We start from the raw sequence: 25591 nt of genomic DNA on the forward strand, positions 1-25591 counted from the left end.
GAAAGTGGATTGGACTTTCTGCTTTTAATGCTGTATGTTTATATGTATTGTGATTTTACTGTTAAGTGCTTTGGTCACCTTAGTTGGTCGTTTTAAAGCACTATATGAATCAATCAATCAATCAATCTCACTTTCAGTAAAAGGAAAAATGCTGTGAAATTGACATATCTTCTAATTCTGCCATGGGTATGAATATTTTTTGGCACACAATGTGGTGTATTTCAGCAAATTAAGTTAGTTAGTTAAATTAGTAAGTCACAAACAATCATTGTTAAAGAAGCTGACTGTTCAGAGTGCTGTTTCCACACAGAACAATGGAAAGTTCAAAGGAAGAAAAAGTGTTGGCCAAAAAAACCAACAACTGGAGCTTTGAGAGAATCCTCTTTTTGTACAGTAAGATTGCCCGTACACAACTGATCCACCGGCTTTTTAAAATGGTACGCCTGAAATGTCACGACAGCATGTGTAAAATTATCAGTCAAAAGAAACAAATTGGTAGAGACTGGTTGGTAGTTACTTTAAACTTAAAGGTTAATGAAATTCACAATATTTCATGGCAGGTGCGAACTCAAAAAGATGTGTACACTTATCTAACAAGGCTACTTTTATTTCCCTCTACAGATGTTTGTTTTTCAGGTGATTTGTACAAAATAGAAGTCCCACTTAACGGTAGTTAATGTTTGGAATTTATTTAAATAATTTTTCCAATTTATTAGAATCAAAAACATATAATTTTAACACATAATGTAACAATTTTCAGAGGAGAGCCACTAAATCAACAACCCATTAGTCCAAGGGAAAACCAAGGCTGAATCTGCATGTAATGCAGATTCTTCTTTATTCCAGTTGTTAAAGGGCTGCATCTCTTATACCACTACCATTTGGCATACTCATATTTAATTAACAAACGTATTACTTGATCTTTTCAGACCTTGAAAATACTAAAATAAAATGTAAATACTAACAAAAGATCCAAATATTAAAAAGGATCCCTTTCCCAATTTTGTCACCCTCATAAACATTATTACTGTTGCTTTCATGTGATTTGTTTTTTTTTTTATAATTTTTGTTTCTATTGCATCATCTTCCTGTCTGAGCTGCTCACTCTTAGCAACTGTTTTGCTCAGATAAACTGAAGTGAATGAATCAAATGCAAGTTTTGCTACCAACCTGTAGTTTCTCAATGATGTTTTTGTAATCTTTAGAGGCAGCCATGCTTGATTCTCGCCTGGACGTGTTCTTAGTAGATTGTTTCCAGTTGAGAAGGGTCTTCTGCACAACGTTATTAGGCTTGACAAACAAGTTGTTCACCTGACTGTCAAGGTCCACTGGGATGGCAATTGCTCGGCTCTTAGCTGGGAAAGGCCGACAGATGTAATAATGTAAACAAGAATTATGCAGAAAGCGGCTGTGGGGGTTAAATTTGATACATACCCACGTCTGAAAGCACTTTGATACACCCCTCGACTGAGTGCTTCTGAGCGGGGTTCAGCCAGTTACAGTGGTACACCCTGAATACTCCCTGGAGCAGTTGTACAAATACTGGCTGACGAGTCTGTAAGACAGGTCGAATAAAATTAGGAGATCATCGGAGCAGTACAATGAGAAAAGGAGAGGCCTGGGTTACAGTGGGTAGAATAAAAAACAGCAAGAACAAGTACTATGAGTGTTCATACCCCTTGACCTTTATATTACAATCACAAAGGTCATGACCTTTTATTGAGATTTTACATGATTTTGTCAAGTTTAGGGAAAATGACACATGGTTTTTAAAAAATATATATAAAAAAGTGTGGTATGCTTTTTTATAAAAGCCATAAGAAGTCCCGATTTCTCTTGTCACAAGCCATCATCACAAGCCATGGAAGATAAACCTGTGGATTAAGGTATTATGGTGAGATGAAGTCAAAGGGAATTTCTTTGGTCTAAAGGGACAACATTACGTGCGGCAGAAAAGTAACACTGGTTAACAAGATTACCCTGAAAAGACCATCCCCACAGTGAAACAGTGTGGTAGCAAGATGGAGGAGCCTTTCTTCAGCAGGGACAAGAAAGGCGGTCAAGAGTTGATTGAAAAATGAGCAGAGCAAAATACACGTCAACTCTGGGAGAAAACCATACAGAGGCCCTAAAAGACTGGAGACCACACTTCTCAATTTGTTATTTGATGAAGATATGTTTTAAAACCATGTACCATTTCTCTTGCACTTCGCAACGATGCACTACTTTCTCATGGTGTACCACATAAAATGTCATCAGAAATTTGTGGTTGTAATGTAACAAATTGTGGAAAGGTTTAAGGGGGTAAATACTTTTTAATGGCTCTGGATATCCATAACCCAACAGGGGGACTGTGGGATAAACACAAGACAAGAGCTCAAAGAATTTCAGATCCAGCAGGCCGGTCGTTCCTGATCACATGTCTACCTAACACAAACACGTCGAACATACTGTAGACCTACCAACAGTACAAAGGCTATCTACCTGCCTGCAGCCCTAAAGTACAATTAATACCTCTGTTATCTTTCCAAGAATGGCTGCCTGTTACAAGAGAAAAAAATGCTGCATCATCGTGTATCAGTAAACCTCAGAATCAGTGGACAGAGTTTCAGAAATGTAGATCCGGGTCCGTACGACAAATATCGTCTTATTCAGCACGGACATGTATTTCACAAAAACACGGTTACCAGGGAGTTAAAGTCTGAACAGAATAAAAGTCATGATTCTCAGGAAAACTCATGAGGGTTCCAGACAAATCTACCATAGGGTGACCACACTGCAACAATGTCTCATATACACCACATCCCAGCAAAACCTTGTGCAATACACTCAGATGTGCGCTGACTAAGCAGTCAAAACCACAGTGAATTCTTCTCAACATTCAGAGCATCAGCAACACACCCAAAGGTTGGGAAAAAAATGGGGCCAAGTTACCACTACTTACATAAATATGACGAGCCATCTGTTTAAAGGGAAGAAAGCCATGTGGTATAATTTAAATGCATTTGGTGAGTGTCAATCTTTAGGACAAGTTTGCGACTGCCCCTAAAAACATCGACTAATCGAATGCTAGTCCACACTACCTGCAGGCTTGTGCTCTGGTCAGAGAAAGGAGAGCTGAAGAAACATGTGACAATGCTCATGACGGTCTCGGTTACATAACGCTCCAGGATTGTATCTGCATGCTTCCTGTCGCTGGTGTTGTTGCACACCTAAGAAAGGACAGAAGACATTAGCACGAGGCAAAGCGACTGGATCCTACTTCCTGGATGTATGAGACAGTTAACAAATGTGCATTGCTTGCTTTGCAGACCAAAATCTCTCAAACGCATGGCATCGCAGAAAACACCAAAACAGTCTTCTCCCATTGATCACAATGGCCATTAGGTTCTGACTTACCCTACAAATGTCTACCAGGAAGTTCTCAAATAGCTTCCACATGTGGTTGGATGTGTAAATCTCTTTCATCTCCACCTCTGTATCCACATAACAGTGGTTTAAGAAGTTGATATAGGCAATCTTCACCTATTAGGAGGAATAACAGATTTTGATAAGGGAATAAAATAAAGAGACATAACCTAGAAAGCACATGATTGCTGAGAGTAAATGCCTATGTTAATACAATACATAGGCATATAGGCCATTATACTTAGATAATATTATCCTTACAACACATCTCCAAAAGCATAAAACTTGTCTTCCTACCAAATGCTGGACAAAATCGCTGTATATTTAAGGGTGGAATGAAGGAAGTCACTTACAGCTTTGTTATTATACAAATGAAATAAACCTTTTGTTGCCCTTTTGCTTTATAGAAAGTGGAACTTAACAAGTATTTCGATTAAAAGCCATCTTTTGTGTGAGTGAACCAGTGCGTTCTGTCATCAAAATGTGTGGTTATAGTGTACGTCATCTGCGGTTGTAAAAACAGATTAGTGGTCTCTGACAGGAAATAAAACGAGTCACAACGGCCCAGTGAAGGGGGTAAATGCAGAGAAGTCCTCAGAAAATAGTTTCAGTCGCCTGTGTTGTGGTTTTACTTTCATTGTCGTGTGCGTTCACCCTTTTAGTTCTCAAGAAGCTGAAAAAGATCATTGTTTCGTCATTAAAAACTGTTCTGTATGTCAGCTTAATCACATGTTGTTTCCCAACCTTCTAAGACATTTGAGCTCTTTTTCACTAAAAATATCACAAGTTAACATAAAAAAAAAACAGTTAGAGCAACAAGCTACTGATTCTGGACTCCAGCTAGCAGTCACATCTAATGGAGGTCTGACATCCAACCACCAAGAGTTTTGGCACCATTTGAGGCTTGAACCATCTTAAATGACAGGTAGGTAGATATAAAGCAAAGCTAGGTGACGAATAAATATTACGATTGAATAAGTTAAAGCAATGTGCTGAGAAATCTGGCAACTCTCAGGTTGACTCACCAACAATCCATTATTTTTCCGATCAGGGAACGCAGCATACCTAAACACTAACAGGTGGCCCTCACAATAACACTCTTCAGTGTGGAAGTTGTTACTTAAGGGGAAAAAGTGCAGTGAGTTCTTTACAGCATCAGTAAGATGTTTGAAAATTAAGTCAGAGGAACCACTAAAGCTGTAAGAAAAGAAGACTGCATCCTCTATATGTGTGTGGATCATACAGGAAACTAAAACAGAGAGGGAACCTTCTTTTGATGCCTGTTAGACAACATTGTCACTATAATTAGCAAATAATCAGGCCTCCTCCAAAAACACAACTAGTAACAGGTGTAGCAATGTTTTCTGGTGTTTTGAGAAGACTGACAAAACAGCATCTATTGTTCTTACTCTTCTCAATGAGCAGTGGCTGCTGCTTTAAGCTACTCGACCACCCATAAAAACACACACACTGTGTTGCAACAGCACCTCCCTGCTGCAGGCGGAGAAGGTCCTAATCTGCTTCCAGACTGCAACTGAATCATGCTTGCTCCAAAATGGACCATAAGGTTAAAAACAAACCAAACATAAAAAAAATGAATGAAAATGAAATAAACTGAGATAAACTCATTTAGAGCCTGTCTTTAGGCCATTTTAGCATCAGATAATTTATCTGGATACTTCAGCTGGTAGCAGGAACATTGATCCAGTCGGTGTTTTTTTTTTTAATCATTTGAGCTTTCAACTTCTGTATGTCAAGAAAAAAAAAAACGCTCGGATTGGGAGATGTTTGAAGCCTTTAATAAATCTCCCAGAGTTAAGATAAGGACGTAAATTCGCACACAAATAGAGCCGGAGACTGTTGTTAACTGCAATGCTAACCACAGTAACCATGATTATCGTTTTGAGATGCTTAAAGGTCAAATCACACACTGTGTGACGTCACCTCTGTTCCCAGAATAAATTATTAACGCTGCAGACACTAGTCTGCAGCCTCTATATGCTGCCTCTATATGCTGCTCGTCACTAATGCTGCAGACACTAGTCTGCAGCATTAGTCTAGAGGAATTGGAACTGCTTTTGGATAAAATCCTTAGCAGTAGGTCAAACCTTTACAAAATTTAGAGACAACCCACAAAACATTGATCGACGCATTTCTAATCAGAATACATCTCGACTACCTAAGTAGAGTTTTCAAAGCAACTGAGGGAAATCTTTTCATTCACACCTCTGGGATGCAGTCTTCATGGGTGACAACCCGCACTATGTCATCCAAGGGTAACAAGGAGTTGCACTTAATCTCGGTGTAGACGTTCTTTCCCTCAGTGCAGACGGCCAGCAGTTCAACCAGGTGGATGTGATACATTAGAGGGCTGTTTTCATCCAAGCGGTCCCGCTCCGACCGCATCATCTGGACTAGGGTCTGAAAGGATGCGCGGTCGTTGTAGAAGACCAGGACATCTTCACCAGAGTTCACCAACTGGGTAGAAGAACAGAATGGTGTTGGTAAAGATTTCAGAATCACATTAAAACTGCTAATGGCAGACAGCATTCTTCCACTTTTACCAGTATTACTAACCCCCTTTACCGCTTCAAATGTCAAGTGACTAATAGCTTGGTAACAGAGCAATTTACACACGTTTTCTTTCTGACAGATACCAGTAAAATAAGTTACAGCGGTTCTCAACAACCCAAAAGGGTGAACTTAAATCCAGAGAAGATAAAAATGGTTCCTTAACCGTAAATTAAAACAACCACACCCAAATAGGTCTTTTCTAAAATTCTTGCCAGTCTGTCTTGTACGTTGGCGAGCCAAAGGCCAGTTTCCATTCTGGTGGAAAGTAAAGATCTATTCTATTAAGTTCAACATTAATAGTTTGACTTGATTTCCACAAACATACCTCTGCCATGACTATGTCCTGACACTTCTTAATGAACTTGTTGTCAGCTTTAACAATCGTCTGGAGAAACTTGAGGTACTGCACATGTCGCCCGTGTGTCTCAGTGCAGTGGACAAAGTGCTGAACAACACGTTCATTGATTTCATTGCACAGCTGCGAATTATTCATGAAGATGTGCTGCATGGTGACAGCCTCAAGGATCTATAAAAATGGAGAGAAGGGTAAAAATAGGATTTCCCAGAATGTGTTGTGTAAAATATAATTTCCTGGTGATACCCACTCCTGGGTTAAGGAATAAGTTGATATGCTTATGGAGAAGAGTCTGGTTTTGCTGGTTCCAAGCACAGAAATTCTGCAGAAATTCATGAGCCAATTTCATGATCTCCTGCATTCGAACGTCTTCACCCTGGTGTAGAAAGACACACTCAGTTATTAGTTACTACTTATTAAAGGCAGGAGGCCTCATATATGGTAACATTATGCAGCACTTTTAAGACCCACTACGATTATACATTGTATTTGCTGCTAAGTTAGAGTTTTGAACCTTCTCGTAGGGGATTTGTAGAAGTTCCAGCACCACACTGTGAGCGCCCATGTTCCTGAGCAGCCTCTGCTGCTGTTTCTTACTCTTTTTTCCTGAGATACCCTCCTGGACACACAGTTTACTGAGGCGTACAAGGATCTAGACAAGTTAAGAACAAAGTGGCATTAAAAACAGAATGATCTACCTTTTAAACCTATGCATCAAAATACAAACAACTCTACCTCTTTTACAACTCTGTAGTTGTAACTACTAGTGCTTTCTGTCTTCTTCTTGTCTGAAGACAGAGACTCTCCCTGGACGGTAAGGAAGAAAAAATACTTAGTCATTTTGGTTGCATCACCTTTTAGGTCTTATTGTTCATACTGAAGACATTTGATGAGCACTTCACCAAATGTTAGGACAACCTTTGGTTTATTGTCAGACTCTGAAGGACCATCTCCATCCATGCCATCCTCGCCTTGTCTCTTGTAAACCCACAGTTCAGATTTCTCCACAATAGAGCGCAGCTGGTCCAGATCTGTCTTGATCTGCTTGTAGTTCTCCACATCCTGACTGGTAACAAGCAGCTGCACCTATAATAATAATGATAATAATAATAATAATAATAATAAAAGCACTATGAATTTATGTTTGGAGGGTGTAAAATATATTAATATATATCATATTAGGTTGGGCTGCACAGCAGTGGGTAGCGCTGTTGCCATGCAGCAAGAAGATCCTGGGTTCGGGTCCTACGCTTGCCCTGGGTCTTTCTGCATGGAGTCTCCGGGTACTCCGGCTTCCTCCCACAGTCCAATTAACTGTTAGGTTAATATGTGCAAGAATGGTTGTTTGTCGTGTTTGTCTCTGTGTTGCCCTGCGATAGACTGGTGACCTGTCCAGAGTGTACCCCACCTCTCGCCCATTGACAACAGGAGATAGGCACCAGCACCCCTCGTGACCCCAGCAGTGATAGATGTGTTGGAAAATGGATGGATGGATTATATTAGGTTGCTAACATGTTAAATTATGGCTACATTTTCACAATGTTCCATATTTTATCCGGGCACCAATTTTCCCTGGACATTTTGGTAAGAAAATAAGTGAAGATGTGCACAGAGAACAGCAGTGACGGGCAGTAAGGAGAGGCAGTGCCTCATCTGTCATCAGTAAGTTTGAGTTAAAGTTTGTGTCCAGCTCTAGTTAGCTTAGCATTAGTGCTAATGCCAAAACTTGTTATGCATTAATTACAAACCACTTAATTTTTTTATGTTCATCATGGAATGAGCAAATTTATACTAACAATTATTAAGAATTTAACTTGGTTGAGTAAAGAAATAAAAAGTGGCTGGATTTATATTTATTTACATAACTTATAACTGTTAAACTTGTGTAATTTCTACTCATAAATATCAATTCAAATCTAGCCAATGTAAATTCTATGTAAATTTTAAACAAGTTTATTGGTTTGTTTACTTGTTTGAAGGCCATGAGGACTTCCTGCCTCTGGCTGAAGTGTCTGAAGAGCAGGTGAAGCGCTCCAGATACTAAGGGGGGGTAGTCGTGCATGGTCAGGTGCAGCAGGACCCTGAGAAACGTGCGGCCTCCGTGGTCATCCAGATCTAAAGGAGTGTTTTCCTCACTTTGAGAAAAACAAAAAGGCACAGAGTTGTAGCAGATCTTTATTTTAGTAACATTTATCTTTAAGTTACAATGAGCCATTTGTCAAAAATGTGGAAATACAGAGAATCTGAGTTACCTTCCACCAAAGATCCCTTCGGCTTGTTCCTCAATGTTCTCAAAATCAAGATTTCCTGGAGTTAAGTCAGTTAGGAAAATTAATACATCAACCAAGAGAGTTTTACCACGTCTATGAATTAAAGTATCAAATAAAAATTCAGCTTTGTTAAATAAGGTGGCCTCATACCAGGCATCTGAGCGGTATTGTTGTTGCCTCCATTCGCACTGACAGTGTGGTCTCCTTGTGGATTGCTCTCGTCAAACTCACGTTTGAAAATGCAGAGCAAGCAGGAAATCCTGTAGTCCAGCCGTACATTTAAAATGAACTGTGGGACAGAGTAAAAAGTTACAGCAAGGACTAAGGATCAGGATTTGGGAACGCTGATTACACAGCTGCATCACCTATCACTAATAAATATTTATTCTTGAACAATTAAGTAAATTCACTGAGTTCTACCTGCAGGATCTCAATAATCTTGAGCTTTGTGTCCATGACCATTATATCCTCTCTCTCTGGCTCAGTCTGTGTTTTTGCCACGTCTCCTTCAGGCTGATGGGTTGGCGTGGTCGGCAGTAAGCCCCCTCCGCGCAGCACTACCTGGGTCATCAGCTCCCCCACTCCATGAATTGACTTCATAACATTACTACCACCTGAAGTACATGGAGTAACATCCAAATGAATTGAAATAATGAAGTTGACACAATTAAACAAACTGATTTCACATTTCTTTTATCTTCCTATGAGAAATCTAGCTTGTGAAGTAGGGACTTCAGGAGAACACTATGTTTACCTTTGCTTTCATCCCCCTTCTCAATCTTGTTTATGGGGTAAACAGTACTGACATGTACACAGTCTAAAATGTTGAGTAAGATCTTTGTCAGGCGCAGCAGGTCACTGAAGTTGTAGAAGCCAAAGTATATGAGGTTCCTCGCCAGGTTTACTACCTAAAAATAAGAACGTTTAAATATGTTATCCATTCCTGGCCTGAACCATGTCCTTATCTGCTCAAAGACAAAAAATAAATTAAATCAGTAAAAAGACGTTTCACCTCAAATGTGAGCTTGTTTTTCTCCTTGTCAGAGAAGGGAATGTTTTGTGACACCACCTCTCGCAGGTAGGTCTCTACAAACTCCATGGTGAGGCTAAAACGCTCTTTGATCTCATCTCTGGTGGTTCCATCATTGTCATAGCTGTTTAATAAGTAGAGAACACCTCAGAGACATTAGGACATCTTTGGATGATAAATACAAGTCACTTAAAAGTACACACGAAGGGCACTCACTCATCAATAGCAATTTTAGATGGAATCTCCGACCACAGACGTGCATATTTGACAGGTGTGACCTGCTCCTGAGGGTCCCGGTCTACATGCATGTGCAACATCAGGCGGCAGAAAGACGCCCGCAGGTCAAAGGGCAAGTCCTCATCGGACATGCAGCGCAAGATCAAATCCACGTCGAGCTGACCAGAGATCTTGTTGATGGCCAGATACTGGCGGTCCAAACACATCCGAGCAAAGAGATTCAGTTGGCACCTGGATGGAAAGGTGGGTGTATCAAAATTTAGGGAGTGATGCTTGTCTGATGACTCATAGTTAAACATAAACTGATAAGCAATGAAGAAAAGCACATTTCTATTTAGTTAGGCCTATCTTAGAGTAACATGTAGTACAAATAGGACATGACAGAATGCCGGGGAGAAGCATTCTTACCTCTTGAATATGCCACAAACGTCAATGTTTTGTATTGGGACTTTATGTGATAGACCAACACCAAGTAGCACATAAATGTGAAGTGAAAGGAAAATTGTTTCCTTTTTCATGTAAAAAATCTGAGAAGTGTGGGATGCACCTGTATTAAGCCTGCCAAAAACAATACTTTGAAGAACCACTTTTTGATGCATCTACAGCTGCAAGTCTTTTAAAGTAGGTCTCTTCCGGTTAAAATGTCTACCCTTTCCTCTTTCTGAACTAGCTCAAGCTTACAAGCTTAGCCATATCTGATGAAGAGGGTCTGAGAAAGTCAATTTCCAAGAGTTGCCATGGATTTTCAACTAGACTGAGGTCTGGACTGTGGAATGAGCTATTCCAGCATGAATATGTTTTGATCTACACCCCTCCCTGTTGCTCTTCCAGCTGTAAGCTGAGGGTTGTTGCCCTGCCTGAAGGTGAACCACAGCCTCTAACCCCATTTCTGTCAGAACTATGGCGGTATACCTACATGGCCTGTGGTGAACTTCAAGCAGAACTTCTCATGGCTTTCTTCTAATCACTCTTCTATAAAAGGTCAGATTTGTGGATTGTACGACAAACAGTAACCCAGTAAACAGATTCTGCCACCTGGGTTCTGAATCTGAGCTGTTCGTTCAAAGTGTCCAAGGCTTCGCTGATTGGTGACCTCCTTGTCCTGTCAATTTAGGTGGACGGCCATGTCCTGGTAGCTTTGTAAATGGTCCATAGTCTTCCCATTTCCAGAAGGAAATGTTTATTTTCAGAGCCAAGGGGGCTGAATACAAATGCAAATCATAGGACTGGACGATATAGAATAAAAGTATATCGATAAACTGTGAATATGGATCGATATTAATAATTATCACAAAAAAAAAGTACTGTCCAGGCTATTTTATGCTGTTGCTTAATGGCCTATGGTTAGATAAAGGACACACAAACACTGAAATTAAACTCAACCCTTTATACAACCTTTTTTTTTTTTTTTTAAACCAAACTGCTAGTTTTTAAATAAGAAAAAGAACACATGCTCTCTGAACTCTTTGAAGGGGGCGGAGCTTGGAGATGGTGCTGGATCTGCGTTTGACTGGTTGGGAGGATGTAATGACTATTTTCAACCTACATGACCGGCTATCACACCACACATTTATCAATCAATATAAATTGTTATTGAATTATCATCCAGCTCTAGCAACTTATACCATTCAGATTTTTACTATGTCTCAATTTTGTATTTTACATTGTCGTATCAACTTAATTCCCAATAAACAATATTGCATTTTTTTGTAACATGACAAATTGTGGAGATATTCATGGGGAAGCAATACTTTTCGCATGTTAAGTTATTGTAAGTCAAAGCTCTCACAAATGTGGAAATAAAAATGTTACAACCTACCTGTAATAGCTGACCACTTCCTGGTCCTCCTTCTGACCCTCCTTAGCATCCTGGGCCAACTCCCGGACACTCTTACTGCGGATCTCCTTGCAGTTGTCCTTCCAGAACAACCAGACCTCCTCCACATCTTCTGCCTCTACCGGAGCCTCACCATTTACTGATGACTCGATCTCAAACCTTGACAGAACTAATCTGGTGATCAGGATAAAAAAAAGTATGGTCGTTAGTGCTCCTGTTTGCCTCCCAAATTCTTTCCACCTCTTAAAGGGTCTTACTTGGTTTCAATGAGGATGTCAGCATTGCTGCAGTCCAGCACTGCATTGCAGATGAGCTCCTGAGTCACTGGGATGGATTTGTGCATGGACACACAGAGATCTGACAAGTAGTCCAGAAATCTGTGTAGAGATATTTAAAAAAATACTTTTTTTATAATAAGCACCGGGGATGTCGGAGCTATGAAATATCGATTTATTTCAAGTATCCCAACTTCATATTGTATGCCTGAAAAAATGTCCATGCCTCCTATTTATATATTTTTTTCTTATTTTTTAATAAGAAAAAATCATTAACAGCATTTTACAAGAATGAAACACAAAGGAGGTACAATAATGAGTTAATTCCCCCAGTGAATACTTATATAGTGATTAACTTTTTTAGTGATGTTATGAACAAATCTGACTCATCCTGGCCGCATGAACACCCATATTCTCAGTCTGATTGTCCTTTATCTTAAAACACCACCTTGGTTCCCGATTCTTCCTCACTAGAGTGACAAAGGTGTCAATCTCAGCAGCAGTGATGTGTTTCTCCAGCAGCTTCCGGTTGTTATGGAGCAGAGCCGTAATGGTGTCCTCCGCCAGTACATCGTACCCAATCTGTTTCTGCATAAAGCGGAACTGTTTGGCAATATATTCCTGTGAACAGAAGAAAAATGAAAAAAAAAAAAAAACAATCAACGATGAAAAGTTGGCACTTCAAGGTTTTTGAGTTTTTATTCAAACAGTTTGCTGTTTACTTGGTTCTTCCTGTAATCCTGTTGGGAATGGCGGAGAACTCTGTAACAAAGCCTACAAATGTGCCTGAACGGAGCGTGCCGCTGATCTCCGAGCTCCTCCAGTCGTAACATGGGACCATCCCCGCTGTCTGTGAAAGGGGCCTGGAGAAGTTTGAAAATCTGAAAAGAAAACAAGAAGTTGTCATTTTAAATGGTGTAATTCGACAGAAACTTTAAGACAGTGCAAATCCAGTCTAGGGGTTTAAGGCCAACCTGTTTGAGGATGTTCTGCTCTCTCATCAGCTTTTGTCTCTCTCTATTGGGCTTGTTGACCATGATCTCTAGTACATCCTGCCCACTGTTGGGGATGTCCACCACAAAGAAAACTAAATCTTCCAGCAGCTTTGTCACAAACCTGGAGAGTGTGCATGCAAAGACAGAGAGACAACATTTAATCCAAGTGTTTAAAAGGATTTTAGGGAAGCCGTACCAGACAAAGAAGCATACCTCCTTTCATTTTGTGTGATGGTGCCTTTTTCCAGCTTGCCAGCAATAGAAGCCAAGACTTTACTTGCATCGTTCGCAAAATCTAAATCACGCACTTCTGATGGCGGCACCGGGACTATGGCAAAGGCTTCCTTGTCTTCTTTTACAGCTGAAGTCCCAATCTGGAAAGATCAAACTCTTCACCTGTCAAATCAGCCTCATCTATATGTTACACTTGGTTAACAGACAGCAGCAAGCAACCCCTCACCCGTAACATGACGGGTTTCTCCTCCTCTTTGTCAATGGGGAGCATGGTGCTATGAACCCATGTGTTGGTGAACAAGTGCCGGAGCCTCACATAGGAACTCCTGAAAGTCAAGAGAGTTAAGATAGATATCAGAAGCAAGTATGTTATTATTATGATTTTATGTGGGAGACCAACACAAAGCAATTCATAATTAGCATCGTTGCCCTGCTGGAAAGTCAACGCCTCTCCAAGGTTGATGTCTTTTGCCGCCCCCAACAGATCTTCCAGGGAGGATTTTCCCGTATTTAGCTCCATTTATCTTTCCATCAACTGTGACCAGCTCCCATGTCATTGCTCGATGATGCAGCATGATGCTGCCAAAACAATGTTTCTAAGTGGGGATGGTATTTTCAGGGTCATGTAGAGTGTTGTTATTCTGCCACACAGCATTTTGCATGAAGGGCAAAAAATGTTAATTTAGGCAACATATAACCAGAACACATTCTTCCACATGCATGCCATGTCCTCTACATTGATTAGGCTAAATTTCAAACAGGATGTAATGTTTTGTTTTTCTGCAACAATGGCCGTTTAGGTGGATGGTTACATCTAAACAGAACCTATATGCTAATTAGGTTGCAGCACACTACATCCCACGTGGGATGTTCAGAACCTTATTTATGTTTACAACCTACAGGCGCCTTAAACTTGATCTGCATGCTTTGGTCTTCATGATGCTACTTGTTCACTACAGTTTTATGTCCTCTGAGGAACTTTAGCTGTTTTTACGGTGAGATTAAACTGCATACATATGGACTGTATTTGCTAATAAAAAGGTAAATAAAAGGCATTGTGTGGGCAAAGAAAAAACACACAGTTCATGGTAAATATGTTCTTACATTTCCATCAAGACCTACTAATGCATTTGGTGGGCCCTATTGAAAACATGTTCTGCCCTCCTGGAAATGCAACAACGCTCTCGTTCATGTTTCGTCTTGCTCGTTCATTTCAGGATCTACATCTGGACCGCAAATACATTTGAAGGAGACAACTCATAAATCATATTTAAAGAGACATGAAGGTAAACAGTTTTATAAAATGTTGAGTTACCAATCGAGACAACTTAAGACATGTCACAAGTGTTTAACTAAAAGCACCTTCTACATCTAAAGCTATGAAATGCAGCACCGGAAAAGAAAACAGCCAAAGCCCATAAAGCAACAGGCCTCAGAAACAGTGCCAACAAAAACAGAACAGAATTTGAACAGGAAGAGATTTTATTGCACGATGTACTGTAATAAAAAGGCACACCTCATAAATGACAAATGACTATAAAAATCAGTCAGTGGCTGTTGCAAACGTATTGCGTCCCCAGCCACCTGTGTTGCTTATTTGGAGATTAGTCATTATTGGCTTGTGTGGCTGGGTTAGCCCGCAACGCGTATTTAGCTTTTACACTACAGCACGCAGCCTGCTCCATGTGTGAGTGTGACCATTGTAATCGCCCGTGACAACTGTCTGACCTCAGGTACACAAAGCAGATAATGGCCATATTGTTAGCAAGCATGACGTAACCGGGCACAGAGGCCAACGAGCCAACCTTGGCGTACCAGTTCTGTAAGGCATTAACTAGTTTAGCTGGCTAAAGTTGGAGAGGCAGGGTGATCTCATGTCGAAGGGATAGGCAGCAGTGACCAAAACCACACCGAGGGAATGACACTTAAGCAAAGTGTGCAGACTGGGTTCTCATCTGATGTGTAGCAGTCAAGGGCGACTACACTGTTAAACTTGGAGAACATTCACTCTCAGTAGCACATCGACGAGAAGTCATGAACAAAGCAGAAGGTGGACACAGATGAGAAAGGAGGGCTGGTCAGGCAACAAAGAGTGGCAAACGCAGAAACACAGTGGTTTTATGTGTTTCCATTGACCTTGTTCTATTAAACCTATCCAAATGGTTAGCTACAATTTTACCGGAAAATTCACAATCAGATTGCATGAGAAAACATTTCCAATAAACGTAGAAATAGACTTTACATACTTTCTGGTTTGCAGTTTAGCCTAGAAACATCAACCTTATTAATGTTTACAATTGTTTCCTTTCGACTCTTCTGTCCGACTTAACAAGCCTGAAAAAATTTCTGTTTCACTTTTTAACGTTATACTGTTGCTTTTTCAGCTTTCCATAGGATTTTATCATTAGCTTTAAAAAATGACATGTATATATCCATACTGGACCAGTTGATTTCTTTTGCTTAATGAGTAGTTAAAGTCTGCTCTTCCTGATCATGCCTTTTGCAACATGTTTTGTGATGGTGCAGTCAAAAAGTGACTGAAACGAAAAACTGAATACACAGTCATAACAGACAGCACATTACAAAACTGGTCGGTGTCCCCACTTGCCCACTTTTAAAGATCAATAGCAGAGAAACTGGTTTCCACTGATGCTTTAGATTTCCCCTAAACAAAAACACATTAGTCACAAGATTTTAGTCTTTGAAATATTGTTTTGCTGACATCACTGTGGTTGTCATGAGGGGCCAATGTTACGCTGACATATTCATTAACATTTTCCCCTGAAACTTCAACATTGCTTAAGTATTAGTTTTTCATTAAGGTGAAGATCCCCTCACTTACACAGGAACTATGGAGAGCCCCGTTTCTCGGCTTTTTCCTTTGTTGTTCTTTTGCAAAAAGATTTTGCTCCAATTTTAAATACTTACTAAGTTACTCTAATGAAATTCCAATCCACTTTATTTATATAGCACAATTTTAACAAACACAAGGTTTCCAAAGTGCTGTACAAGAAAATAACACATGCTAAATATATAACACAATAAAATATATAGTAGACAATAGAAAAATAAAGGCAGTATAATTGAATAAAATAAAAAATAAAAAGCACTATCCGCACACCATAAAAATATGCATATACACATAAAAACCAACAACTCTACATGGTATCAAAAGCCAGGGAGAAGAGGTGAGTTTTAAGAAGAGATTTAAAATGAGACAGAGAAGAGGCCTGTCTAATGTGCAGCGGCAATTTGTTCCAAAGGTTTGGATCTGCAATGGCAAAAGCTCCATCCCCTCTGAGCTTAAGCCTAGCTTTAGGCACTGTGAGGAGCAGCTGGTCAGCTGACCTGAGAGATCGACTAGGAGTGTAGGGGTGCAGCAGCTCAGAAAGGTAGGGTGGCGCAAGGCCATTCAAGGCTTTGCAAGCAAATACAATTATTTTATAATGACTCCTAAAATGGACAGGCAGCCAGGGGTGTGAAGCTAAAATAGGTTAAAATATGCTCATACTTCTGCGTGCCAGTTAAAAGACGTGCAGCAGCATTTTGTTGCAAGTTGCAGGCGAGCAATGGAGGACCCGGTAACCCCGATATAAAGTGTGTTGCAGTAATCCAGCCGAGTGGAAACAAAGGCATGGATTACTGTCTCAAAGTGCTGTTTTTGAAGGACTGGTTTTATTTTTGCCAGATGCCTTAGCTGGAAAAAGCTGGATTTCACCACAGCTTTTATCTGGCTATCAAACATACAGAACATGTACTACAGACTATATGCAACAGTTGTGCAAAAGTTGCTCTATTGTTCACAGGTTTAAGTAGATTTGAGCCATTGTTTTACTTTGTTGTCGAACTGGTTTGGGTCTGTGAGGGTTTTTAATTGGGCCGTATGTATTGATGATTTGAGGCTCTTTTACTGTAAATGAATTCTGTGCAAATGGGGTTCTACATTTGGCTGGTCTGCAGTCACCACTGGCAGCGCCTCTGGTAGTGACACATCAGGTGCTATATGTTTGCATCATGTTGCATACCATTGCAGGAGTAAAGTTATTAATAGATTTAAAAAATATATTTTAAGAAAAAATGTTTTATAAAATTCTCAAAATTTAACAAATTGTGTTTTTCTTGAATTCTGCAGGAGTGCCATCATATGGGCTATTGGTCCAACATTATAAAATATTGTTTATAAAGCTAGACTACTCTCTTGAAAAAAAAGACCATGACTTTTGTCATTAAACTTCAGAAAATTTAAAGACATCCATGATTTATATATATAGGCACTCTAGCAGTGGATTAAAAGTAAGAGTAAGAGTGAGATTTTTTGAGGGGGACATAGATCTGGCTATCATCTGCATAGCAGTGGAAAGAAACACCATGTTTCCTAAGAATGGATCCAAGTGGTAATAAATACAGACAAAATAAAAGAGGGCCAAGCACATAACCCTGTGGGACACCATGAGAGAGGAGCAGTGAGGACACAGAGTCATCAAGGCTGACACAGGAAGTCCGATTTGACAGGTAGGACCTGAACCATTCCAGTGCTGCGCTTCTGATGCTCACCCACTGCTCCAAACGAGCAATCAGGATTTTGTGGTCCACTGTATCAAATACATATCAAATCAAAAAGTACCAGGACAACACAGTGACCAGAGTCAGTAGCTAAGAAGATGTCATTAAAAACCTTTAAAAGCGCTGAACTGTGTAATGTTTTAAAACCGGATTGGAAGATCTCAAGAATATTTTGTTCATTTAAAAAGTCCATGAGCTTGGAATACACAATCTTCTCTAAGATTTTAGAGAAGAAAGGCAATTTAGAGATTTAGAGATATGCCTGAAATTAGCCAAAACAGCAGGGTGAAGCTCAGGTTTTTTTTTAACAAAGGCTGCACAACCGCATGTTTAAAATTTACAGAGACCACTTCAGATGACAGACAGCTATTAATAACTGTGAGACAAAATGACCTAACAACGGGAAAGACGTCCTTAAAAAGACTTACTAAGTAAGAGGAAATGATGACAGCTGCAAGTCTTTTAGGTTACATCTCTACACGCTGTACACATGGAGGATCTAGGACACAGGATTTGTTTGATAATTTGTTTTTAAAAAATATTCCAGCTTACTCATATTGGTTAAAGAGTATCCGTGAACATTTTGTCTTCTCAAGAATTCTCATCTGGAGCTATGTCTGGATATCTATGGTGTTATTCTAACACGTAATTATTCTTGAGCTAAACCATTGTATAAAAGTTCTGATTGTATATGTAGAGTTAAGAGCATCTGACTCATGCCTCCAACAGGTTTTCTTCCAGGATTGTTTTGTGTTTAGCTCCATCCCTCTTCCCATCAACTCAGCCTCCCTTTCCCCATTTTCACAAAGAAAAACATGACGCGGCCACCACCTGGTTTCAGCAGAGGAATGATGTGATCAGGGTGTTGTGTTTGGTAGGCCACTCTGAAGCCATATAACATCCATTTTGAACACTTCTCACAAAAGGACCTTCTTCCACATGTTTGCTCTCTTTTGGCAGATTGTAAACAGGCCTTGCATTTTCCCCCATCGACAGGTATCTTCATGCCACTATTCCCCAAAAGCCAAACGTCTTTCAGTCTGTCACATATCACAATATGTGACAGACTGATATATTATCTCAAGCTTTACTTGAGATAATATATCTCAAGTAAAGCTTGAGTTGGTAACATGAAAAAATGTGGAGAAAAGTTAAGGGGTTTCAGAGGATGATTACAGTTAAACATGAGGTTATTTTTCCAAGCTGTACCTGGGAACCATTGAATCTCCTCCTCTTAGAGTGGTTGGGTCCAGCTCAAAGATAGAGGAGACATCCATGCCATCGGGTACAGGCACCAGAGTAAACATGATTTTCTCCTGAGGAGCTCGGAGGCGGCCTCGTAGAGCTTCATTATCACCATCCAGCTAAAGAAAAAAAGAAACGCAGTGAAAGGGCATAGAACTGTAGAGAGGGAGTCAACAATCTTTGGACATATAGCAACAATCCTCAACCATGAAGGTAAACAAGCATGCACATTCAAACCACTGAAAAACCTTTTAAAAAACACATTTTCATACACAGAGAATCTCTAAGGTTGATAAGAAGTCATTTTATGTACATTTACTAGAGCCTTGTGTTTAAGTAAGATCTTTACTCAAAGACAGTGCTGGGATTTTGCTTTTGTCTTAAGAAAAAAAATCAGTTTTTACACAGAAGATGTTATCACTGCTGTGTATCAATGAAGGTGAATAAACAGTGACACTTTGTGGTAATGCGGTGCTACTGAAACACATCAGACACAGATGAAGAGAGTTTATGGAGAATCTGTGTGTGAGGCAGACAGTGGAAACCAAAGCATCTGTACATAAGATAAAAAGTGATACATTAACCATATAACAGCTAGGGACTGCGTGAGAATACCTGGAAATTGAAGGGTGTAAAATCCACCATCTAGAGCAGCAAGAAGAAACCCAGACCAGATTTTAAAAGGCCGATAGGGAAGCAGAAACCAGTATTGTGCTGCAAAGTTCTCCCAGAAAGAAAATCTTACTTACAGAAGATCGCTGTTCAGCACTCTCCTCCTCAAAGTCTGGATTCACCTGGAAAACCCATTTTAAAACATCATCAATGGCATCCTTCACTTTATAGTGCTCTGTTTTTTTTCTCAAGAAAATATATAACCACACACATTACTGCCATTTTGAAAGCTCTGCAGTGGTTACCTGCACAGTTTGATACTAATTTTAAGGAGCTGTTAACAGCTGTTAAACAGGGCTGCACAAGAAATCCATATTTTGAATAAATTAATAGTCTTGAAAAGACTATTAGCATTTATTTCTTATATACTTATAATGATTGTCCACCAACAGCTAATGGAAATTCTACCTTTAAGATTCGAGTTACAAAGAATTGTAATACAGTAATGCGGGATTAATGAAAAGTATTTAAATACCTACTTAAAAGGTTGTCATATTCAAAAGGTACTCTAAATCTGACAAATGAGCCTCATCAGAATATATATAGCAATTTATTGAATTTGACTGTATATGACAGATTTATTGGTATCACAAAATCACTGATCCCAATATCACTATTGCAAAAAAATGCAATGAATATTGCAGTTCAAGCAAAATATAGTTGATTATAATTGACATGAATTCAAGCTCTTTACGGCAGTAATTTGTATTTGGTTATGCTAGCTGTTTAATACTATAGAACACATATCAGGAGGGCATTAAGATGTTCTGGTCAAGTCATCAGCGATATACTGCTAACTCGTTTCTGTGCCAAATGCATTGCTACTGAGATGAAAATTCATAATTTTTTTTAGTGGCTGGATAGACTATGGATTATTTTCAGTCTATGTTTGTGATGGACCCAAAGCCCAAAGATATTAAAACGGTTTAGATATTTATTTCAATCTATAATTAATTTTGTCATTGCAACATTAATAGCTCACATTTCTGCATATTGCATGTTTCCCTGATATCATGCAGCCCTATTTATAAAGCTTTCTTAGTCCCAAATTTTTATCCAATCTGCTTTTATCACGAGGTGATAGTACCCATATTTAAAACAAACAGATAAGGCAATATTTTATTTCAACTGTAGAAGAGCCTTCCTGAAGACCTGAGGGCAGCACTCATAACTGTTCATTTATTGAAAAGCAAACCTGTCTAAACTTGTTGGTTCAATTCTTAGCCAACCTTTAATAATTTATTCTTAATAGGATCTTTATCTTAAGTTAATTACATCTGTAGTTTTATTTCTCTTTCAGTTTGACATATTGATTTTATTTAAAATATTTAATTTTATTGTTGAGACTAATGAACTTTTACACCAGTTGTTTGAATTAAACGGACATTTTACTTCTATTTTATTTACTCTGATATTTTTTACTTTTGTTATTTTGTCAAGCAACATTTCTTGCAAATTTGCCTATACTTTATTTAACCAAGACAGAAACATTGTCATTTAGATTCTGAAATGGTGTCTAATATTATAGCAGCACCACAAAACACTGCAGTGCAACACAAACTTAAATAATGTAGACAGTTCAGCGTAGTTCAGTTCAGCGTTCATACGGATGTTAGGATTTGTGTATTTGTAAATGTTTATGTCTCATCATTAACACAGTTTTGTTTTATGAGTCTTTTGAAATAACATTGTCTCCTTTACCTGCACATTTCTGAACATTTTCCTCATAATAAACTTGATCAGCTTGTTTGGTTATATTCAATTACCTTCTGTTTTCATCTTATTTAAAGCCCTTGTTGTGTATGAAAAGAGGTCTTTAAATAAAGATATGTCTCATAGAGTTTAATTGTTGGAATGAACACACTTTTGCATATTTGTCTGTATTAGTATAGAATGGCACACACCTCACCCATCTCTGCAGCCAAATAGCAGCCTGTGGCCAAATGTTTAAACCTGAACAGACTGTTCCAATAGCCTGCACCTCCTCTGCATGGGTCATGGTGGACCACCTAGTGATGACAAAAGCAACGTAAGCTATAATAAACCAGCATTGTTTCACCTGTGTGATCAGTGAACAAACTTTAAATTGTCTCTCCCGTTTCCACTGCAGATGGAGCATGAGAATTTGGTCATTTATTGATTTTATTTTACACGTTTCACCAACCTCCACTTCCCAAAGTGCTTTGCTGCTGGTGGCTGAAGTTGCCGACTGTCGGCCGGTGGTCCGGAGAAAAACATGCTGCTTCTTCCTGTGGTCGTCACAAGTGAGGAACTTTTCCTGCTCTGCATGGAATAACCGCACGACGTCACCCTGCAAAGAGACACACACATACAAACAGTAAGTGTGCAGCACTAGTTAATATTTGACCTTAGCAAAATGAATACTTGCTGGGGTTTTTTTTTCATATTAGTCTGCAGCTATGATAGATGACATGGGATGTAAATATGGATATTAAAACAGATGAAAGTGAGAAATGCCAGCTGTGTTGGTCCCTACCCCCTTGAGTATAGTTTCCAAGTTGTCGCTCCATTTCATGAAGAGAACTACTTTCCAGCTTGTGTTGCAATTAACAGAATTAACCTGAAAAGGGGAGAAATAAAAACAACACGGAACAGATAAATGTTGTGTGATGCTGAACATTTTAAAAACACGTCAAGTCCAGAGTTTATACCCCTTTGAAGCAGATTTTTGTATTTAGGTATAAATAAGAATCATGTGATACAGGAATAGTAATACCTCATTACAGCCTGGGTTATCAACAAGCTGGTGGCTGCTGGCGTGAAGAGGCTGTCCTGCATTCACAGGGTTAAGGACTACTTTGTCTCCAATCACCACCTGCAGGAGCAACATCAATTCATAGAAGAGCCGCAAGATTTATCCCATTTCAGCAGTTTAAAAAAAAAATAAAAATCTTTTTGAAACACAGAAAACAATAATAACATGATTAAACAGGTCAATCTTTTTATAAATGTGTCCTAAACCTGGCAGATTCAGATTTGCTTTCTGCAGTAGTTGCCATTGCTCAAACACTAGGTGGAGCCAGAGTCCCTTTTTCTAACACATACTAATATGTGAGATAAAAGCTGAACACAGCCCTTGACCCCAAGCATTGATTCATGACAGGGCTAAAGACAACTATTAACTCGAAAGAGTGACTTAGACAATGCTTCAGTTATTTACTCGGACCCCACGCTGAACTGAATAATAATAATGAATTTGTCTTACTTGTCTCTCCATTAGTCTTTTTTCACCTCAGAAAAAGTAATCACTTTTACATATTTGCTTTTAAAAGTCAAATTTGTACCACTCAGAGCAAAGTCAATGTTCTCAAAGAAACACCACTCAGCTTTGAGCTTTTGCCTTTATTGCCACTAACCAACACATTGGTCAGACTATGAACTCTGAATGGAAGCTAGAGCGTCTTGGTCCTTTAAAAGGATAAACCAAATGTGGAGGACAAATCTTCCCAAGGGGATTAATTAAATGGAACTTAATTAGCCATTTAGCCAGCTTAACTCTATCACCTTCCATTAGCCATGATTAGAAACTGCAGCCTGAGCAGCAGAGGTTATGTTCATGTATGCTCCATTTAATGAAGCTACTCTGACTTCGCTTCAAAAAGATTTACACAAATATAGTTTTATATAGACCGCCAGCAAATGACATTAAAAGGGTTAAGAAAAAACTACAAGGAGTCTTCATCCATTTCCTTCTGTAGCGTGTTATGGGGTGACAGCGGCGCAGGAGTTAGGGAGTTTGTTCCTGCAATTGGTAGGTTGCCGGTTCGATCCCCCACTCTGACTGCCTCAGTTGTCGTGTCCTTAAGCAAGAAACTTCACCAGCCTCGCCTCTGTCAGTCTGCTCCAGGGCAGCTGTAGCTACTACCAATGCTCACCACCATCAGGGTGTGAATGACTGATTGTAGTTAAGTCATTAGTTGTCGGACTAGTTAGAGCGCTATACAATTACAAGCTATTTACCATTTGTTTCTTTTATAACACCAGACAGAAGGTGTGTGATACGTCATTGTTTTCTTTCTTTCTAATAACACTTGGACCAAGTAAGTGTTTCACTAAAGTATTCATAGCCCTGAAACTTTGTCATATTTGGTCAGTTTGTGTTACAACCACAAACTCGAAAAAATTAAGACTATGGTAGGCAAACTCAAAATAGCATTTGTACTCATTTGTGTTGGTCTGTCACATCAAATCCCAATGAAATGCATACAATTTTTTATGCTTTGCAAAAGTTCAATGTGTATAAATACTGTTAAAGGGCACAGTACGGCTATACCTGCAGCCTGTTTTTTTGTTTGTTTTGTTTTCAAGCTCAAAGGAAAGTGATTGCACTCGCACTGAACTTTCACAATATGTCTGATTTCCTGTAGCCCTCCTGAGGAGACAGGACATCTGTTTATAACACTGTCTGTGCTAAGGGGGGTGTAATAAAATGTATAGATTAGATTGTTTGTTATGTGTTTAGTACACAGACTTGTTTCTTTGCTCTGTAACGAATGTGGTATTTATCCTGATGTGTCAGGGGACCGTCATTGTCCATCTATTCATCTGTGCTTGTAAAATACACCTGAAAAGATACTTTAAATAAGCAGTGCATCTAATCCAAACAAATATTGCAAAGAGAGAACTACAAGTTTGTAAAATTTTCTTGAAATGAGTATACTTGTCCTTGAGTTGAGCAGATAAATAAGATTGTCTGCCAATGGAATATGATTTTTGCACTTAAAACAGGAACAACTCATTTCCATCATATTATTTCCAGTGCAGTAAATCTGATGAACTTTTTTTAGGGATAAAAATAGTCATTTCATTGGCAGTGCAGATTGTCTTCCAAAAGTTGAACATTTTAAAGCAAGAGGCATGCAGCTTTAACTGCGGCTCAGATGTGGCGAGTCAATGTGACTTCTGTTTTCAAACCCAATGAAAAGTCTAAAAATATAAGCTGAATTCCTTCTACTGGGCATAATTAGCTTGAATCCCACACCCCGCTCTACCCACACTGTCTCCCAGGGATCTCAGCTTGTAGAAGGGCTGAATGTAGAACCAGGATCCCTCATTCCCTGCCGAGTCCAGAGTCACTCTCATGGCATTCTTCTCCAGCAGTGCAGGTAGCCGCTTGTTCACGGTCAGGTATTTATTGCTTTTCAGATGCAGCAACTGTTGGCAAAACAATTACAAGAGATTAAACTGCTGGTTCCAATGACGGAGAAGTGGAAAAAGTTACACAGCATTAGAAAAATGTAGAAAAACTGGTGCAACGCAAATGTTATTCTGGGAACTTTTCGCAACAGCTGGTTTCATCTTAACCAGCCACTGGTGCACATTTCAAGCAGCTTCAGTTGAATTATCTAAGGTAACGGCAACTGGGACATCCTACACTAATCTCCCTTATGCATATTATCCAGCAACTTCCCTGTTTCACAGATAAACTCAAATTATGGTCAGTATCATTAGGCACACAATGACGTATAGGATGCTGCACAGTGCCGCAGTTCTTTTAAGCAAAGCCCTTTATCTCCTCTGTCGCAACCCACCTGAATCACATTTCCATACTGGATGACTGTTCCTAGCAGCTTGCGGTTCTCAGACTCATTCTGCTTCTTCTCCAGGTCTGCAGCATGCTAACAGGCACAACAGAGCACGGAGATTGAATCACACACACAACACTTTGAATTGCCCATAAAACCACACGGCAATTACGGTTTGTGGAGATGAAAATAGATCTTACATGCAGTTTATTGAGCAGGACTGTGTCTGTAGTACTGTTGCCTCCAGGTTTTGCTGCTTTCCAGAACTGCTTCTGTGCTGAATATCTGTTCATAGGACACAGCTTGAAAAGGCAGTCTGAAGAAGAGAAACAAGCAAAACAGAGAGAAAC

The 25591-nt window shown here is 39.4% G+C and overlaps 1 protein-coding gene across 4 annotated transcripts in view; it reads right to left on the reverse strand.

Moving 5' to 3' along the window:
- Positions 1 to 25591, reverse strand: part of itpr1b (inositol 1,4,5-trisphosphate receptor, type 1b) — a 131715-nt gene that overhangs the window by 82766 nt on the left and 23358 nt on the right. For 3 of the 4 annotated variants that reach the window (XM_012874222.3, XM_036151869.1, XM_036151868.1), the window contains exons 4-37: positions 25442 to 25557; positions 25248 to 25334; positions 24712 to 24870; positions 22433 to 22531; positions 22193 to 22276; positions 21860 to 22006; positions 21600 to 21704; positions 19773 to 19817; positions 19639 to 19668; positions 18988 to 19142; positions 13442 to 13541; positions 13195 to 13355; positions 12961 to 13102; positions 12709 to 12867; positions 12435 to 12607; positions 11969 to 12088; positions 11694 to 11885; positions 9854 to 10105; positions 9620 to 9761; positions 9362 to 9515; positions 9028 to 9221; positions 8758 to 8896; positions 8590 to 8644; positions 8307 to 8472; positions 7256 to 7423; positions 7073 to 7144; positions 6852 to 6989; positions 6588 to 6713; positions 6308 to 6508; positions 5635 to 5886; positions 3400 to 3525; positions 3084 to 3212; positions 1435 to 1555; positions 1171 to 1355 (exon numbers count right to left, since the gene is read on the reverse strand). In XM_012874222.3, the coding sequence (XP_012729676.2) occupies positions 1171 to 1355; positions 1435 to 1555; positions 3084 to 3212; positions 3400 to 3525; positions 5635 to 5886; positions 6308 to 6508; positions 6588 to 6713; positions 6852 to 6989; positions 7073 to 7144; positions 7256 to 7423; positions 8307 to 8472; positions 8590 to 8644; positions 8758 to 8896; positions 9028 to 9221; positions 9362 to 9515; positions 9620 to 9761; positions 9854 to 10105; positions 11694 to 11885; positions 11969 to 12088; positions 12435 to 12607; positions 12709 to 12867; positions 12961 to 13102; positions 13195 to 13355; positions 13442 to 13541; positions 18988 to 19142; positions 19639 to 19668; positions 19773 to 19817; positions 21600 to 21704; positions 21860 to 22006; positions 22193 to 22276; positions 22433 to 22531; positions 24712 to 24870; positions 25248 to 25334; positions 25442 to 25557 (4694 nt within the window). Of the gene's footprint in view, positions 1 to 1170; positions 1356 to 1434; positions 1556 to 2514; positions 2542 to 2944; positions 2963 to 3083; positions 3213 to 3399; positions 3526 to 5634; positions 5887 to 6307; positions 6509 to 6587; positions 6714 to 6851; positions 6990 to 7072; positions 7145 to 7255; positions 7424 to 8306; positions 8473 to 8589; positions 8645 to 8757; positions 8897 to 9027; positions 9222 to 9361; positions 9516 to 9619; positions 9762 to 9853; positions 10106 to 11693; positions 11886 to 11968; positions 12089 to 12434; positions 12608 to 12708; positions 12868 to 12960; positions 13103 to 13194; positions 13356 to 13441; positions 13542 to 18987; positions 19143 to 19638; positions 19669 to 19772; positions 19818 to 21599; positions 21705 to 21859; positions 22007 to 22192; positions 22277 to 22432; positions 22532 to 24711; positions 24871 to 25247; positions 25335 to 25441; positions 25558 to 25591 lie in introns of all 4 variants that reach the window. The other variant, XM_021322407.2, reaches the window with a different exon arrangement.

The sequence above is a fragment of the Fundulus heteroclitus genome, chromosome 20, assembly GCF_011125445.2.
Source record: "Fundulus heteroclitus isolate FHET01 chromosome 20, MU-UCD_Fhet_4.1, whole genome shotgun sequence".
Taxonomy (NCBI): domain Eukaryota; kingdom Metazoa; phylum Chordata; class Actinopteri; order Cyprinodontiformes; family Fundulidae; genus Fundulus; species Fundulus heteroclitus.